At 37.9% G+C, this 20,337-nt stretch overlaps 1 protein-coding gene across 1 annotated transcript in view; it reads right to left on the bottom strand.

The window, feature by feature from the left end:
* LOC131065191 (2-Cys peroxiredoxin BAS1, chloroplastic) overlaps window positions 1-19,003 on the bottom strand; it is a 44,455-nt gene extending 25,452 nt beyond the window's left edge. Inside the window, exon 1 of the mRNA XM_057999649.2 lies at window positions 18,633-19,003. Within this exon, the coding sequence (XP_057855632.2) occupies window positions 18,633-18,860 (228 nt within the window). The 5' untranslated portion in view covers window positions 18,861-19,003. The remainder of the gene's footprint in view (window positions 1-18,632) is intronic.
* Window positions 19,004-20,337: the final 1,334 nt, after the last annotated feature.

Below are 20,337 nucleotides of genomic sequence, written 5' to 3'. Positions count from 1 at the left end.
GTGCAGATAAGCATTCTGAAATAAGGAAATTAGTGATACTAAATCATTCATTTTCAGATTTGCTTAGGCTTTGCATAGATCTTAGCCAATGTTAAAGACATTAATTATCATTCCTAAATACTCATAGGCATTGAATGAATAGTTTGCATGCTTTTCACCATAACCCTAACTTAGACAACTCTCTTAGGTAAAGAATGGCAGGGCCAAAAATTAGTGGGGCCGGCACACATCAAGCACTTATCAAGGAAGACTCAAAAGGCGAGGTGTTGGAGCTAAGATCACTTCTAGTTGGAGCAACATAGGAGATACCAAACTTGAAAAAATTGATTTCAAGAGATTCTGAAGCTCGTCATATACAAGCAAGGCCATGGCTACAGCAAAGAAGATGATGGACAATGGAATCAGCAAGGCAGCCGACTTCCCTCTCGTTGTTCGATGCTATGAATTGATGATGGAATGTGCCAAGCGCTATGATTTCCACTCTAGTACAATAGAGGCACCCGATGGAAGAGTGCTTGCCTATCTTTCAAAAGCAGCTTTCAATGAAGCCTTCCACCTACCTGAGCCGAAGGACATATCTGTAGAAGCATAGAAGGAGCTAAAGCAATTTATGAGGATGATCCGGAAGCATGTTTGTGAATCATCAACAAATATTGGCTATTGAAAGTAGACCCGACAAGAGCAAGATGCCCGGAAGGTTACATAGAGTTGATTTCAAGGATGAATTCAGGGATTTTATCACTCTACTCAATCAAATTGTAGGTGCACCTCAAGCATTCTACTTTGAGAATTGGATGTTTTTCTTCATAGAGACAGTCACCCATGGCAAGGATACAATCAATTGGACAAGACTTATCAGCAATAGCCTAGATGTACGACTGAGGAGGCTCATCCGCACTAGAACATTCTATATGAGCTCCTATCTTATATACTCTCTTGCTAGAAACTATGAGTATGCCGGATTGGTGTATAGAGGCATACTTGGAAGAGAGCCTGGAGAAATAAGAGCTTGTGAGTCATATACACAGTTATACCATCCGACTAGGCAACATTATAGAAGAGTCAATGATGCCTTCACCATGCATATCACAAGGACTTTACAAGGTGGAATTCATCGACGGTTGTCTCCGAAAGCACAAGCATTGATCAAGCAATTTGGTGCTTGGTTCATTCAATTCCCTAAGTTTACCTACATAAGGATTCAAGGATGCCCTTCCCCTCCTTATATGTTGCCACGCTATCTGACAGATAGGATGGTGCTACTTGAGGTGGTAAGGCAGTTGGCAGCATATGTCAAGGCACAAAGGCATAAACATGGGCCCAACATTGCTTTCCCCATTTCACTTGGGAATTCAATAGGAGTTTGCCCTTCTCTACTTGCAGCTGACAATGCTGAGGAAGAATTATCTCTCTGTTCACTCAGATCATTTGGTCCTAGAGATAACTTTGATCCTTACGATAACATAAGGGAAGTTGCTGGAAAGAAATACAAGCATATATGGCAGTTGGAGGACTTTTGGATGAATGCTCAAAATGATTTTGAGGTGAAAAGAAGGATGCACTCTAGGCTACCTCTTGACTTCATTCGGAAGTGCAAAGTCTTTAGTGTTGTTGATCAAGCACAAGATAGTGGCAAGTGTCTCCAACCCACCTACGAAAAGGAAGACAAGGAAATAAAGATCGATTGGGTCGAGATGGAGGTCACAGATTTGAAAGAATTGATGAAGCAAGTCTTGGCCTATACATGCAGATCGGTGAATGTCCAACACCAAAAGTTGAAGGAACAGAATGTGCAATTGACATTTGACTTAGAAACAAGAGTAGACGATGAAGAAGATGCAAGTATAAGTGGAAGCGCTTCTCGATCAACCCACTCCAAAGGTTCCAAAAGAAAGGAAGGTCATGAAGAAAGAGAGTCATCAAGAAAGAAACACAAGTCAAATTCCAGTCATCCTTCTACTTCTTCCCGGCATGAAGAAGAGATGAATCCAAATGAAAGCCAAGAGAACCAAGGACTTAATAAGGATTTGAGTCATGAGGTGAATGAATCCATGGAATCCATAGTTCAAAATGACAGAAGTGAAAGGCGACATAAAGGAAAGCTATCACAAGATCAAGAAGATCCCGCTCCTCACATTCAAGTAAGTGATGAAGATGAAGGAGAAGATAGTGATGAGACAACTTCCCCTCCTAGAGATGAGCAATTGCCCAAGGAAGCACAAGTGGGAGAAGGAAGATCATCTATCCCTGCATGGCTTAGAGAGAGGCTTGCCAGAGAGGTGATAGCAATGGATGAAGAACCAGTAGGTGACTTGGATAGTCTCCTAGGTCGGACTCAAGGAATCGTTGAGAAGAAGAAAGCAACAAAGATGTCCAAAGTGATAAGGGACAATACAGGTTCTGGAATGATACAAATCACCACTCCAATGGTTGATAAGTTTGAAGATGAGATCACAACGGAAGAATATGACATGGAAGCTATTGATTTAGGTCCACCTACTACCGAGCAAGCCTTGGATGATATGAATGATTCAGTGAAGACAATTCATGATATGCTTAGGATGGAAGTAGAAAAGAACAAGAAATTGGAGAGAGAGGTTAGTGCATGGAGAAACTACTTCCAGCAATTCAAGGAACCATTGAGGCAACATGAACCATCAATTACACCACCACCGTTGCTTCCTCCAGAATCAATGGATCATGCAGAAAAGATAAGGAACACAGCACAGCTAATGGATGCATGGATAGACAAATCCTTCAAGACGGCTAACAGATTCATAAGAGACATGATGAAGACACTTGATAGAGTTATAAAGGTTCTTGGGAAAACACAAGCTCTCATGGAAGCATTTGATATGTTTGTCTACACTAGAGACATCACTATCCCAGTCTTGCAAGAAATGAGGAAGACATCTAGGCAAGTTTTGGTGAAAGAAGACATGATGAAGGATGGACAAGCACCGAGCCTTCTACATTGGGGAAGCTTGCTTCGCATGAGAAAGGTCATTTTTGAAGATATCAACAATGGATGCAGTCAAGTTGATGAGGCTATCCACATCATTCATGATAAGATCGTAGAAGTAGCACAAATCATTCTTGAGAAGAAGATAGATCCTGGAATGCATATAGACACCAACAAATTGGAGGAAAGAATAAAGGTCATCTTCCATGGAAAGGATGGGTTGATCACAGAGAAACAATCAAATGATATACATGCACTCATGGTACTCGTTAGCAAGACAAGAGATCTTGAGCCTGGATGGGATACTACCATCGTTATAGCCTTTGAAGAAGTCATCCATCTAGAAGAGCAACTGAAGAACATGCCAGCAGCTCCGAGAACTGAGATTGAATGTATGACGACCAGGTTCATTGAATATGCCAAAAAGGAAAAGGAAAAAGGGCACAAAATTCTAGATGACAGCTTGATGTGATCCTATGTGGCAATTCATTTTCTTATTGGAGGATACTTCCTCGTTATTTGTGCTAATTGATGTCACTTCCCCATTGGCTGATATTTTTTATGATGTTTATCTAGATAGGTTTTGAGTGAATCAAACCCTAATTAGGGTTTAGGTGACAAAATCTTGGCCCTTGATCTTCATTGAATCTTGGCCATTCGTTGTATTTGCGAGTACTATATAAACCCCAATCATTTCATTTGTACTCATTAGAGATATAGAGAATAGTAGATGATAAGAGGACTTGAAGAATTGTTGCTATTTTGCTATTGGATTAATAACGATATTGAATTTGTGGTGTTTCTATTCAATCCTTGAAGCTTTTTGCATGGTTATTCATCTTCTCAAATCAAGCTTAAAAGTTATTTTAAGAAATTAAGTTGAATGGTAGTAAGTTGTGTTGATTTATGGTGAAACTCCTAATCCATACCATTAGCAGTTTGTTGATTGCAAATTCGCCTTGTGTGGTCAGCTAGAATCCTTGAAAGCGCTTTGGTTCAATTGTTACTCAATCATTGATATGCATTTGATTTGTGGTGTCTATGTTTGGTAATGATTTGAAAATCATCTAATTTCCTTAGAAGCTTGCATCAGCCTTTGTGGAGTTGTTCTTGCATGTCTAAGCAAAGACTAATTGAGTTTCACTAAAGTCATCCTTCATCCTTGCATTCTTAGGCAAAGCTTAATTTCTCTCAACCCTCAACTTTTGCACTTTTTTATTCAAACATTAGAAGTAGAAGTAGTAAATAGGAAAGAGCTTCATTGCATATCATTCACAAAGCATTCCTTGAAGTCAAGATATCCATCTCTTAAGAAGCATATATGTAAGGCCCCTTGGATTAACAGCAATCACAACGACCAACAGAGCTTATCCACACGTCGTGACCCGACATTAGGAACCTTGGAATCTTCCAATTGATCACATAGTTTAGCATTTGGGAAGATTTTGCTCAAGAGAGGATAAGATACTTTTGGGTATTTTATTGTGTTCGATTGTGCCTAAAAAACACATCAACACATACCACTTGCTACCTCTCAGCACACTTCATTTACTCTTTTGTAATATGCTGCCCTATTTGGGTTTTTGAATGATAAATGAAGTGCAGAATAATACAAATATTTGCAGCAAACTAATAACTCAGAAATTTGACAAAACTCAGAAATACATAAAGGCTGAAAATTCCAGATTTTATTTCTGATCTGAAAGTACAATTTTTCTCAAATGTAAGAGCAACCCAGATCAATAAATAGCATTACATATCTATTTCAAACATACCCAGAAAATGCACCAATGAAATGGCTTAAGCTATTCACAAAATATGCATTCTAGCTTCCCTGGAAATGGATGCCACTCCCAAGAAACCTCTCCGTTGGCCAAGATGTAGCTCTGAGTACCGCAACCAAAGGTTACACCAAATAAGCAAATAGACACAACAAAACCCTCAAACGCCTCTCCAAGAAGGCTCACATCCCAAAAAGAAGAGTATGCCCTGCTCAAGAAGTACGGCCAGCAATGGATATGGTACAGTCAGCCAATGGAAGCGTAAACCACAACAAACTCCTCAAAAGCTCTCCCAAAAACAAATATGCAATGTAAACTCCAGCAAAACTGAATATTTGTATCATCAATCAGCTCAACTGTGTTTCCTGAATGATAATACCAAGAATTTCAAGATTGTGTCTTACAACAGAGTGGAGAATGTCGCCTACAAGAGATTTCGTCCTCACAAATCCTAAGAAGGACAATCTCCTCCAAGAACAAGTAGCAATATCAAAATATCAAACTCAGCATAACACATGAGCTCCACATATGAGCTCCCAATCTCTCTTTTATAGCCTTCAAAAAGGGGTCGGCCTCTTCTAATTTGTCTTTTAAAACATTAAAATAAAATCAATATCTTCATAAAGTGCACCCATGTCTCTAGAAAGACCCCCTTATTAGATATTTGCTCTTTACTTTAATCTTGGTGCCTGTTGTGACCATTTCACACATCGCCCCATTGAAATGGGGACCCCCTCTCTTTTGCTCGGTTTTGCCTGTTCTTCTCTCTGCTTTTAGGGTTTTGGGTAAGTGAGTGAGTCGTCTGGACTAGGGCTAAGCCTTAGGGTTTCCTTTTTTGATATTTTCAAGCCACAGTCCAGATAAATTTTGAAAGATTATTGAGCATCCTCGCGTGGATTGCAATTTTGGAATAGAATGAGTCTGTCAGGATGTCAGGTGTGTCTGTCTAGGTCCAGTCGGAATTTTGAAAGCAAGTTCAAATTTCACCTAAGTGTTAATGATGGAATTGTGTAATTTTGTCCAATTGAATTTTGACCAAATTTTGGAAGGTTTGATAATTGACCCCTAGCCTTGGAGATGACCTAATTATGCCTTGTGAAGTGATTGAAAGCCTAAATTCTTGATATTTTGGCCTATAGAGGCAAAATCGCTCCTGTCCCTCACCCAGGGACCAGGGCGAAATTGGTATTTTATGCATCTTGGTTATTGACTTGTTTCATTTGTCTTGTGCAGGGTCGCCAGGAGATACAATCGAGCATGGATTGAAGTTTTTGAAGATTTTTTGAGACTCAAAGTGGCAAGTTTTTTAAGGTTTAAGGCAAAATCGCTCCTGTCCCTCTCCCAGGGACCAGGGCGAGATGGTTTACTTAGGGCATTTTTGGCCTTAGTTGATCAAATTGAAGCATCAGGGATGCAATGAGGGATGAAATCAACATGATGGAGCACCCAGACTTAGTCGTTTGCAATGAAAGGTTGAACATTTGACCTTAAGGACAAAAATCGCTCCTGTCCCTCACTAAAGGACCGGAGCTTGTTTCTCAAAGTTGCACTGTCCTTGCAGGGCCAAGACAATTTTTTGACTCGAGGAGATCAAGGAGGGCATGTTTTGTCCATTGGATATAATTTGAAGTAATTGGCAAGCAAGAAAGTATGCTAAAATGACAAAACGCTCTTGTCCCTCACTGAAGGACCGGAGCTTGAACACCAAGTTTGCCTTATTCTTGCAAGATTCAATGATTTTGCGATTTGGAAGAGATCAAGTAGAGTACGTTTTGCCCATTGAATATAACTTGAATGGACCACGAAGGAGAAAATCGACCCAAGGCACAAATTCGCTCCTGTCCTTCAATCAAGGACCAAGGCGATTTTCAAATGAAGCTCTTGTCCCTCTCCAAGGGACCAGAGCGATTTCCTTAAAAGACAAGTTTTTGGCAAAGATGAAGTAAGTTTTAGGTTTGAGACAAATGAAGGAGGGCGTGATCACCCCGTTGAAGATAATCTTGAAGGTTGGCAAAACACAAATGAGCTTATGAATGCAAGCTCGCTCCTGTCCCTCTCCAAGGGACCAGGGCGAAATCTTGGTTATCTAGCCTCCCCCTCCGAATTTAAACAAGTCCAAGCCAAGATACAGGGTCAAGATGATATTTGGAATGCCTCTAAGAGGAACGAAGTTGCAAAGACCACGAGAACTTGATGGAATTGCCTAAGGCGCTCCTGTCCCTCTCCCAAGGACCAGAGCGAAATCTTCAAGTGTGCCTAATTTTAGAGTGCCAATTTCGTTTGCAAGACTCAAAAAGGAATAAGGAGCAATGTTTTACGCCTTGAAGACAATTTAATGTTGATATGATTAAGGGTTTGTGCCATAAATGCAAAATCGCTCCTATCCTTCACTGGAGGACCAGGGCGATTTCTATAAAATCAAACATCTCCCTCCAGAATCACGCCAAGGCAAGAATTGTGCAAAGTGAGGAATGCCTTTCGATGATGATAAACAAGGAATTGACCCCAAGACTCAACAAATTTTGGCTAAAATGTAAAGTTCGCTCCTGTCCTTCAGTCAGGGACCAGGGCGAAAATCTCCAGAATATCAAGTTTGCTTTGCAAAGGACGAGTTCAACATGCGTAGAACAAACAAGGATGATCATTGCCTACCTCACAAGTTGATTTGACGGTTTAAAAAACAAGGACCAAGGAAGAAAAGCAAAAATCGCTCCTGTCCCTCACCAAGGGACCAGGGCGAAAATGGTTTAAAAGGCATTCATTCCAAAGATGGAATAGGTTAAACTCAAAATACCAAGCGAGAACCCCATTTTGGACGTAGAGGATGAAGTTTCAAACGTGAAAAATGAAAGATGGAGGACCAAAATGCATGATCGCTCATGTCCCTCTCCCAGGGACCAGAGCAATATTGATTAATGTCCCAAATTTCTCCCATGTTTAGGCGCCAACATTTTTGAATTGCATTAAGTGCTAAATTCAATAAAAACTTTGAAATATTTAATTAAATTGGCATTTAAAAATAGCGCATAAGGCATTTAATAATTAATTTAGCCTTTTAAAAAATCGAAATTATTAATTACAAAGGCATTTAAATTAATTAATTATTAAATTAAATAAAAAGATGAGCGCTTGGGGTTATATTTTTATACTTTTATAAAAGTCGGCCTTCTTTTTATTTAAATTTTGTTTATTATTTGCCTTATTTTCTAAGTTGGCCAATGTGAGAATAAGGAGATGAGCGCTTATATAAGAAGGGGTACTTTGAAACATTTTAAACCGTCATTCAATCATTGTTCACATGCGATTTTGGAGAAGCAATAGAGGGAGCGAATTTTGATCTAAGGAGAGGAGCGAAATTTCCATCCAAGGAGGAGTGTGAACTTTGTTTGTGGTTAGAGTTGGAGCGAATTTTCCCTTAAGGCGTTGAAGACCCCAAGGGTGGTGGAGTTGATAAAGGAGGCGCATTTGCTAGGAGAAGCTCACGGTGAAGACTCCAATCTTCATTTTGCCTAGGCGAATTTCCTAATTTTGCATCTTTTTTAGAGTTAGTTCTCAAGAAAGGTATGGCAAGATCTCCCTTGTCCAAATTTTGAATTTTGAATCGTCCTAGCCTCAATTTTGAATTTTGAATTTAGAATCTTGAATTCCAAATTGCATCGTTATATTTAGGAAATGATAATTCAAGGATTTATCATGAAGTTTCCTAAAATTCAATCTTTAATCTAGTCTATATTTCTATATTGCAAAATCCATTACTCATTATGAAATGTTGTGTAGGTGTCACGATGGCGACCCTGAAGGCAGGAGCATCCACCAGTCGTCCAGCCCTCATGAAGGAAGATCAAAAGAACGAAGAATTGGAGACCAAGATCGTGTCGAAGTGGAGCAACGTTGGAGATACCAACCTGGGAAACTTCAGTGTGAAGAAGTTTCGAGAGGTCCCTTACATTGGCAAGCCATCACCTGTCGCAAGGAGAATAATTGAAAGTGGCATTATCAAGGCGGCCGGCTTCCCTCCAGCAATCCAGTGCCATGAGTTGATGATCGAGTGTGCTCGCCATTATGATCCACAGTCCAGATCGATCGTGTCCAAGGAAGGAAACACTTTGGCTTACCTTTCAGAGGAGGCTATAAGTGAGGCTTTCCATCTTCCAGAGCACAGAGATATGATCTATAAAAGCTTAGAAGGAGCCAGGTCCATGTACGAAGATGATCCAGACACTTGCTTGAGCATCATCAACAAGAATTGGTTATTCAAGAGTCGTCCTCGCCTGAGCAAGATTCCAAACACACCACATAGGATCGACTTCCAGGAGGAGTATAGAGATTTGATAACATTACTCAACCGAGTTACAGGGGCTCCTCAAGCCTTCTATTTTGAGAAGTGGATGTTCTACTTCATCCAAGTGATAGTTCAAGGAAAAGGAACAATTCATTGGGCTAGAATGATTAGCCATTGCTTGGACATGCAGTTAAGAAGACTGAAGGCTACCAAGTCCTTCCACATGAGTTCATACATCATATATGCCTTGATAAGGAGTTTTGATTATGCAGGACTACCTCACAGAGGAGTGATCGGAAGAGGGCCCGGGGAAGTCAGAGTTTGTGATTCCTATGTTCATTTGCATCATCCTCCAGGAAGTGACTACAAGTTAGTCAATGATACCTTCACAATGAACATCACTAGGACATTGCAAGGCGGGATTCACAATCGGCTATCTCAAGATGCACAAGAGCTTGTAAAGAGGTACGGTGCTTGGTTCATCCAATTTCAGAAGTTTACATATATTAGAGTTCATGGATGCCCTTCACCTCCCTACATGTTGCCGAGATATCCAACAGACAGAATAGTGTTACTTGAGGTAACTAGACAGTTGGCAGCTTATGCAAAGGCATTCAGACACAGGCATGGAAATGGAGTTCCTGTGCCTATCATACTAGGAAATTCAGTTGAGGTATGTCCTAATGCTCTAGCCATGGATGATGCAGAAAAGGAGTTAGCTTTATATTCATTTTCATTCTTTGCCTTGAGAGAGAGTTTTGATCCTTATGGGTATATAGAAGAGACAGTCGAAAGGAAATACAAACATGAACCTCAGGTGGAAGACTTTGTGATGAATCTCTCAGATGATCTTGAAGTAAAAAGAAAGATGCATTCCAGATTGCCTTTAGACTTCATCAGGAAATGCAAAATTTACAGAGTGGCCGCCCAAACTCAGGACAGTGGCAGACATCTCCAATCATCTTATGACCGAGAAAGCAAAGCAGTGAGGCTAGATTGGAATGAACCTGAAATTTTGGATCTAGATGCCTTGATGGCTCCAGTTTTGTCTTGTACTCGCAGATGGGTTGATGTGCAACATCAAAAGTTGAGAGAGCAGAGCATATCTATGACTTTTACTTTGGAGGAAAGGCCAGGAGAAGGAGGAGCAAGTGTAAGTGAAGGTAATCCTAATCCCAGAAGCACAAGCGAAGGCAACCTTCGAAGCGTAAGTGAGGGTAATCCTCATCCTAGAGGCTCAAAGAGAAAAGAGAGACCTGAGAAAAGAGAATCCTCCAAGAAGAAGCAAGAGGCCAATCGAGATCGTTCATCCGGCACATCTTCTCGACAAGAGAAGAGGACACTTGAAACGGAGGAATCTATGGAATCAATGGTACAGAACGATAAACATGAAGAAGGACAGGCACCTCAACGTTCATCAAGCCGATCTCTCCAAGTTAATGAGTTACATGAAGACAAGAATGATGACGAAGTGACATCTCCTCTCAGAGAAGAAGAAACATTGCCTAAGGAGATACAGGTTAGAGAAACAAGATCTGCCATTCCGGATTGGTTAAAGGAGAGACTGACAAGGGTGATTGTGATCGAGGACGAAGATAATGTGATTGATTTAGAAAGCCTTGTTGGAAATTCTCAGGAAGTGACAGAAAAGAGGAAGGCCACTAAGATGTCCAAGATGATCAGAGATGAGACAGGATCCCGAAAATTACAGATAGCTACACCAGCAGTGGACAAGTATGAAGGTGAAATCCTTGCAGAGGAGTATGATGTAGAAACATTTGAGCTTGGTCCACTCACAGCCGAGCAGACATTGGATGAGGCCACTGATTCATTTGAGGCACTTAAGGACAAGCTTAGAGAAGAAATGGAAAAGAATAGAAAGCTTGAGCGAGAGGTCGGTGCTTGGAGAGGCTACTTTAGCCATCTCAATCAGCCTTTGAGGCGTCAGGATCCAGTAGTATCTCCTGCGCAGGCACTTCCCCTTGAGTCAGTTGGTGAGGCAGAAAGAGTCAGGAGTTTGGTCCAGCTTATGAGCTCTTGGATTGACAAATCCCATACAGTTGCTATTGAATTTGCAACAAGAATGATGCAGACCATTCACAGAGCTATTCAGGTTCTTGAGATCATCCACAACCTAATGATAACAGTGGCCGCCTTTGCTCATACTAAAGATGTTATCATTCCTGTCCTGCAAGTAATCAGACAAACATCAAGGAAGGTCCTAGCACATGAAAAGATAATGGATGGAGGACCTCATAGTTTACTCCAATGGTCAACTTTACTCCAGATGAAGGAAGTTCTTTTTGAGGACATCAGTAACAAATGCAATCAAGTTGAAGAAATTATTCATCCGATCCAGGACAAGGTGTTTGAAGTATTATGTACTATTCTTGGCAGGAGGATTGCAGTTGAGACAGATGTGGATTTGCAAGAATTAGAAGAAAGAGTCAAGGTCATCTTTTGCAAAGATGAAAATGTTATTACAGATGAGCAACGGGATCAGATGTTTGCTAACATGCTCCTGATTGAGAAAATCAAAGAACTTGAACCTGGATGGGACACTGCCCTTCTCAAGGCTTTCGATCAGGTCATCCACTTGGAGGAACGAATGAGGAATCTTCCCGAGATTCCAATTGCTGAGATCGAAGGAATCGTGTCTAGATTCATTGCATATGCTAAAAAACAACATTGGAAAGGGAATAAGATTCTAGAAGAAAGGTTGTTATAAATGATGTGGCACCTTAATTGTCATTGGTCTATGTCTCCTAGATTTTTGTGCCAAATTTAATATTTGGCTATGCATTTAATATTGTTCAATAAAAAGGGGGCTATTTGTAATAAACCCTAATTAGGGTTTAGTTGTCATAATCTTGGCCATTGATCTTCTTTTGATCTGGACCGTTCATTGTAATTGAGGATGCTATTTATACCCTCATTCATTTTCATTTTGATATATAGAGATAGAATTAAGAGAGAGCAATAAGAAATAGTTAGAGTTTAGAGTTTTTTGAGAAGCAAGTTATTTTGTAGCAAATTTGAGCTTTGAAGAAGGAATTTCAAACAATTGTTGTTTATGATGGCTTTGAGATCAATAAAATATTGAAGTTATGGTGTTTTATTGCAATTCTTGTGGTTATCTTCATGGTTGTTTACTTTCTTGAATCATTCTCAGTCAAAGTAGTATTTAAATTTGAAGGACCGAGTGTTGGGCTAGATCTTTGGTGAGATTCATACTCCAAACCACTAGCTTCTTACTGATTGTAAGGACGCCTTGTGTGGTCGACTGGAAATATTTGGATTGCATAAACCTTCATTCATTATTGAGTCATTGATATGTACCTTCATGGTAGTGCCTATGATTCTTGATGATTTGAAAAATCATTACTCACCTTAGAAGATCGCATCAGTTTCAGTAAAGTTGTAATTCCTTGGCGATACTGAAGTTGGTAGAATCTTGCCAAGTTTAGCCTACGTTGGGTCATTCTTAGGATTAGATTAGAGTTTATCTCTTGCAAACCTTACCCTTTTGATCTTTTTTGGAATTCATTAGTATTAGGAAATCTTGTTCTTGCAATTCGGATACGTAAGTCCCCTTGATGAAACAGCAATCACAACGACCACTGGTGCTTATCCACACGTAGAGACCCTACATAAAAGAACATTGGAGTCACCCTGATTGATCCTTTTTTTGCGACATCTTCAGCAATCAAAGACTTTATTCAAGAGAGGATAAGGTACCCTTGGGTATTTTATTCTGTGTGTGATTGTGTACAAAATACACGTCAACAGTGCCCAAATAGTCTTTTGTTAAAATATATTAAATTAAAGTTAAATATTTAATTTAAATTTATAAAATATTAATTTATTGTTATTTAAATTTAAATCACCAAACTATTCCAAATATCAAGATAGTGATATCCACTACTCCCACCAACATATCTAAATATAGAAATGTTGACAACTTGCTCTATCGATGTTAACACCAAACTTACTAAAATTAGTAAGTATGAAAGAACTCGTCTAAACCCACTCCAAAAAAAGGCATTATGCTCATCATAACCGCCAAAGTTCAAATAAACATCTAATACTGCCAACCTGCTAGGCAAACTACCTCTAAAGTTCCCTAACCCTAACTCATTAGCCTATGGGAACCAAACTGAAGAGACTAACAATCCACCATACTAAACTAGTCAAGAAGGGGGCATTACACCTCCCCCTATCTCCTACCTAAGATCAATAGATTTCACTACGACCAACCTTGTCTAAATTAGCCTATGGATTGGTATAAATGAGACACCATTTAGCCATTCAAAAGAAGTACTATACAATAATTGCCATTGCATATTTCATTCTACTTTTCTTTCATCCTTCTCTCTCTTGTTACACTCCTTCCAACAGGTCCTAATCCCCTCTTGCTAAGAAAGTCTTGTATGCCCAAAGAAACCTTCATTCTTACATCTCTTTGTGCTCAAGTGATGTCAAGATGAGTTATTAATAAAGATATGACCCACAAGGTACACAATCGCTATTTATTGTACTAATCATATAGTTAGATTTATATTAGGGGGTAAATGGATCTAGCTATATACATTTTGATGAACATGAAGTAAACCTCCTCTATTTCTTCTTGCACTCAACCTTTTCTATTGTGTTTGAGTATTCTTTCATGGCCACCCAACAAGACTCTCCCATTCGATTTCTTTACAAAATCATTGAACAAATCCAACTTTTTCCTTCCCTAAATTCTACCTCAACCTCCTACAAACCTTCTTGCTTTCACGACTATCCCTACAATGGGTTCAACCATGGTAAACTAGTTGTGAAAAGCCCACAACCACAATTGTCCCTGTAATGCCATCTAGTATTGATAATTCCCCTACTCCATACTCACCATCTGTAACCAATCTTAAAAACATGTTTTTTGCTGCTTAACTCCCATCATTTCTAGATGAAATTGTATCTAATCAAAATCAAACTCTACCTACTACAATCAATGAATTACAAACCAAGTACATCTAGCCTCCAACTTACTCCAACAATTCCTCCATTCCCATCATGATCCATCCCAACACTTCACCATAAAAGATCCCATAATTAAACCTTAAAATAGGATCCCACATACCAAATATTGCTTTCATTAAAACCAATGATTCAATCACCCATATTAAAATCTTTTCATCTATCGACAAAATCTAGATTCATTCTAACCATCTTGCTCCTTGCAAGCTTTTTCCTCTAAGATTTAGAGGAGATGACTTAGAATGGTACCCCCAACTTCCTCAATTCTCTATTAGTAAAGAGTTTGACGACCTTCTCACAACTTTAGGACAAGAATTGCAATCCAACTCTCAACTAAATATCAACTTTGTGCTTCCCTTAGTATCATGAAATCCTACTCAAACATTTATCAAATGCTAGAAACTCTTGAGCATTAAAGCCCAACATAACTATGTGAAAAACACACCATTCTTTATTATCACCAGGACTTTTCACTCCAGATTGTAATAAGAGATCCCCTGATTTAAACCCATACCCTATAAGAAGCCATAGAACAAACCAAACAAGACTAATTCCTCACACAACACACAATCTTGGCGGTGGTGCCTTCCCACCCAATGTGTAATGCCCCTCACTAGGAGGCTGTCAGTTTACCAATAATTAACACATTATTAAATATTATTATGCCTTAAATTAAGCATTTGAGAATAGTGAACCACTAATTCTTCGTAGTACAATCAATAACCAATTATATTAAGGGTGTATCCTTTCCCTAGCCCTAACAGAAGATGGGGGAATTACCAAGCTAGGGCGCTTGGAAACCAATCTACAAGCAAGCTCCCTCAAGGTGTAATGTCCCCATTTTAGCAGACATGGTTTTTGGGTGATTAGCCTATCAATTTGACCCTCGTAGGCTAATGAGTATGGATAGAGGGTCTCTCGAGGCTTGTATCATCTCCAGAGTTCAGTGTGTTTCGATCTGGCTTTCGTTTGGTATCATTTGGACTTCATTTGCTATACTTACTATTTATAGTAAGTTTGAGATGTTAGAGATGGACCCCTTCTATTTTTAGTAAAGGGGTATGGTCATATGCAACTTCATCATGTCAGCTCCCAGCTCAGACGGCGTTCAAAAATGTTGAGTATTAATGGAGATATTAATGTTTATTTAGTTTAAATAAACATTAATGTTTTGAGCTTATATTATTAAGTTATAATTTATATTATAACTTAAGTAAGGGTCCAAGTATCATTAAAGGGGACCATTTAATTAATTAATTGTGGCTCTTTTACCAAGGTGAAATATTAAATGACAAAGTGAAAATATTATATCATTAAATGTCATTTAATATCATTAATTGATTTAATGCCTTATTGGAGAAAATCGAACCTTCATGGGAAATATATATAAGGGTTTTGAAAAGAAGAGAAGGGGGATTGATCATTGTTATTTTTTATGAGAAGACTTGTCTCTTAGCTTTGGAGAAGAAGTTGGGGTTTCTGCAGCTTGTCCAGAGTATCAGCATTGGAGAACGTGAAGACTTCATTGCATCAGCAATCTGAGGGTGTAAGATATTCATCTAAAGTTGCTCCTAGGGTTGGCTTCATCCAGAAGTTGGCATTGTGCTGATTGGAGATTTATTTTCAGATTTATTGGCATAGCTGAGGGCATATGTATATGGCAAACTAAGAACATCATACAGAGGGTTTATTTGCTGCTACAGTGATGCGCTACAGTAAGCGCTACAGTAACTTGCCAATTTTGTGGTCTTTGTGGAGACCAAATTTGAGATGTTTGTTCAGATTTATGATGAAGATTGAATAAGGAGTCTTTGGCTGCTTCTTCTACATTCTGCAAACCCCCGTAGCCACCTTCATCACCTACAGATTGGAGTCAATTGATATTCCAGGTGACATTCAACATTGATCAGCCACTTAGCTTCCATGCCAACTGTTTGCTTAAATGCCTAATGGTTGTGGGTGTACTTTGGTATGCATGACAAGTGTTTGTCTTAATGTCTACTAGCTGTACTAGTTAATTTTCAGTCATTTCATGAGTGTGTAAGGTCTAAAACAGCTAGCATATCATTTCTATAACAACTTTGCATTGTTAGAAGCTTTCCATTACTTCATTTGCAGCCTACAAACCCAAAGAAGATAAATAAAGAATTCACTACAGCGGCTTCAAACATTGTATGCCAATTGTTTGACAATATTCCTTGGGGTTCAATAAGCGAAACAGGGTCAGATTAGCCAAGGGATATTACACAAGGTTTCAAGAATACGGGTCCTTACCCCATCTTGGGACTTCTCCCTCAAGGTTTTCGGAACACCTGTCCATACCTCATCTTGGGAATTACTCCACCTTTCCTTACACAAACCAACCTCTCCTCACGAGGGCATTAGCAAAAGATCAAGAACTAAACAATTTAATATATTGGCCTTTCAAGTATTACGAATGCATAAGAAATTAAATATATATCAGATTTCTTTGACAATATTCCCTGATATGTATTTATAAATATAGTGTCTCATTGTTCTATATTCCTAATATTCCATATCATATAATTGCAAATAGTCACTTAACAATAAGTGAGATACATTATACCAAACTGCTGCCACAGGAGGTAATGATCGATCTTCCGCTTGATGAGTGTAGATCTCACCGCATCTTTCTTCTGATCTGATTCGATGCTGGCTCTTGGTGCTGGAACGCTCCTTTATAACCTTCGGTTGGTGCTGGAAGGTCATGACTTTCCCTACGGGTGACAGTGATTTGGGAGGGAGACTTCTCTTCAAGAATGGTCGCTGCCTCTTTGTAAAATGCTTTCTATTAACTTAACGAATGATAATCGCTCCTTGCTGATTGCAAATGATAATCTTATTTCACTCGCTCCTTATTAATTTTTATTAACTATCAAATGACAAGAAATATGATTTCCGTACCATGGGGAAGAGGATCGATCCTCAAACTGATGCAGATCCAGGAGATGGGCAATTAAAGTATTCTGGTTGGTAAAATGGATATTAGATCAGGGCCATGACACAATCTATATGTGAAATCTTCTACATTAACCCACCTTCAAACCATAGTATGAGAACTCCTCAACCTTCTCCCAACTGTGCACAACCTCCACACCAAATCAGACAAGATCCTTTGAGCAAATGAAATATTGCACATATACATAGAAATTAATAAAACTCCACTTATTGAGTATCCTCTAAAATGTCTAAACAGTTTAGATTGTTCTAATTACAACTATCCCCGTCAATAAATTCCATTAATCCAAAGGGCTAAAGCTGACCTTGATTGTTGAATGCCCTGCGTTTATATGTACATAAAACATTATTTACTTATTAAAGAACAACATAATATATTATTTTCTTTTGAATTTACTTTACGATGCAATAATAATGCATGCATTAGACTAGTGTTGCTATTAAATAAAGGCTTTTTTTTCAATGAACTGTGATTAAGATACACTCCTATTTTAATTTTATATTCTTTTATTATATTTGGAAAAAGCAGATGCATGTTTATTTAAAGTCTAAAAACCAATGCTTCATATGAATATTATTTATTTAATGACATATTACAAAGTTGTGCACTAGTATTTTTTCTTTGCATTTTCCTTGAATGCAAGTTTCCAAATATATTTAGAAAAAGAATAAGAGATTAATTTTCAGACTTCACGTAGTTAGGACATTATCAAAGATTATGCAGACAAAAACAATATTTTCAAAAAAGTTGGACAGGTGAACTTAGAGATGGCAAAAGAAAAGGAAAAATTATATACCAAATTTGAATAAAAAAAATAATTATGTATTAAAATTGTAATATATTAAAATGTTTAAAAATTAGAAACATAAACATTTTAATATATTATTTTAAGGTATTGAAGTAGAGGTCAAATAAAATAAAGATTAATTGTATCGATATATTATAAACAATTAAATTCTAAATCATAATTTCTGAAGATTGAAAGTATGGTAGGAGAGAAGACCTAGTAGTTGACCACCATAGCTAACTTTGCATATCTCAAAATCTTATATGACATTTTTCAATCACTCCAATTTGTTTTACAGCAACTCATTTTGCAAGTCCCTTATTTATATCTAATATTTTAGGTCCACTTCATCAAATATAATGCCACATCAACAAGCTTTTGATTGAGGTATTCAAAATGATCCAAAAATGTTTAGACTGTAGCTCTGCACTAAGTTATGTTCTATTGGTGCACCGATTTGGCATTACATGACATCTAAGAAATACATTTGACATCAATTATCAATACTTATGATCACCACTAACAAATTACAATTATTAATGCTGTAATATTTAAAATATTGAACACTAAATCAACAAATGCTATAACAACTATTAGATCATACTGAACTACTGATAACAGCCAATTGATATGACTTCACATATACAACATTTCTGATAAAAGTCCTTGCAATTTATTACTCTTCCTTTCAACTTAATGGACTGTGAAACCTCGTGTACGCTAACCATAGGAAATGCAAGGATAAAAACATACATTATAGCTGCTGGAAGAGAAGATTGCAAATCTGGGTAATATTAATCGAAGGGGGAATAGATTCTTACGACAGCATTGACGACGAGGCCTCTCTTTAAGGAGTTGTTCCCGTGGAGAGAGCGGGATGTCCATCCCCATCTGCATCTGCTGCTTAAACCTTTCTCCGCCCTCCCAAAAGCCTTGGGAACAACACTCACTCCTCGCTGAGAAGTTGGCGCTAATTTGGAAGAGGAAGAGGAGGAGATTGAGGAAAATGTAGTTGCGCTTCTTGAGGATAAAGTGAGAGCAGAAGCCATGGATACAGATAGTTCTCTCTTCTATCTCCACCTTCAAAACCCTTGCCCTTTTCCTGGCTCGTAGGAGTGATAAAAGACGATTAAAAAATTTCTATCGGGGATCTAAATCTAAATAGCAAGTAGGTTAGGTTGCTGTATGGATGGGAAATGAGGAGAAATATTTTGTCCACACAATATGGATGTGGCTCTCCTCGTCGCACTAGCTTCCAAGAGGGAGCATCAAAAGGGTGATTTTGGCATCTCTAACGAGTACGAAGGACCAACAACCCAAAAATATAAAGGATCTTATACGTAAGTTATAGTAATACTTTAAGGTTTAATTAATATGAATTTTTGAAGGTCATATATTAAATTCATAAAATTGTTTAATTTAAATCCAATTTATTTTTATGATAGATTTATTTAATAAAATTAAATAAATCTAAGAATCTATTGATAATATTGATATATATATCAAATTCAATTTGATTAATTTTTTGTTTAAATTTGTAAAAATAAATAATTTGTTGAGAAATTTTAATTTGTTTTTTTTTTAATTTTAAATGCATATTATTATCATAATATTATTAAGCAATAATTATATGTAAGGGACATAACTCATAACTATATTACAAAAGCAAGTAATTAACTCAATCTCACATAAATATGGAAATAAAATGAAACATCATCAATATATATAAATGAATTTTAAATTACAATTAACATCTCGCATGTAAAAGTGTCTAATCCAGAATATAAAGTGTATACACCTAAAAATGGTCTGAAGATAGTTAATTAAATACGCAATTATTTGATTAATTCCCCTTCCCAATTAATTGAATTCGCAAGCAATTTAATTAATTTCTCTATTCATCTACTAGTAAATAAATTTAAATGATTTATTTATATAGTTCATCTAATATCCCCCTTTGATTAATTAATTCTAAATTAATTAATGTCTCCCCATATTAATCAATTCTTCTAATCCCTAATTAAGATTAACAAACTCAAGTTTGTTGAGATTAATTACCATTTTCCAATTATTTGAATTTCTAAATTCAAATGAGCACATGGCTCCTAACTTTAACCACCCAACCTAGCCATCCCCTAACTTAACCCATTCAATCTAATCTTGGGTCTAACTAACCCTATCCAATCTTGCACATTCTAACCTCCTTATCCTAACCTCCCATGGTGTGGATATTCTCTCCTTGAGACACATGGCACTTTTGCCACATGTCTCTTCCCTTGGACACTTGCCCTCTCATGAGCAAGGCTCCTTGACACTTGTCACCACAGAGATGACAAGTGCCCCTTCCTCCAACCTCTTCTCCAACTTCCTCAATCTTGGCCCGTGATATCTTTAGATCAGATCTGGACCGTTGATTCCTGCCACCTCAGCTTTGGCCTTGGAATTCCTATAAATATCCCCCATTTTGGAGCAATAAGGATCCCATCTCATATCAATTTAGGCATCATTACTATAGGCAATTTGCAT

This window comes from Cryptomeria japonica, chromosome 1, assembly GCF_030272615.1.
Source record: "Cryptomeria japonica chromosome 1, Sugi_1.0, whole genome shotgun sequence".
Lineage (NCBI taxonomy): Eukaryota > Viridiplantae > Streptophyta > Pinopsida > Cupressales > Cupressaceae > Cryptomeria > Cryptomeria japonica.
The sequence above is the reverse complement of the archived record's forward strand: the minus strand, read 5'-3'. Positions and strand labels throughout refer to the sequence as shown.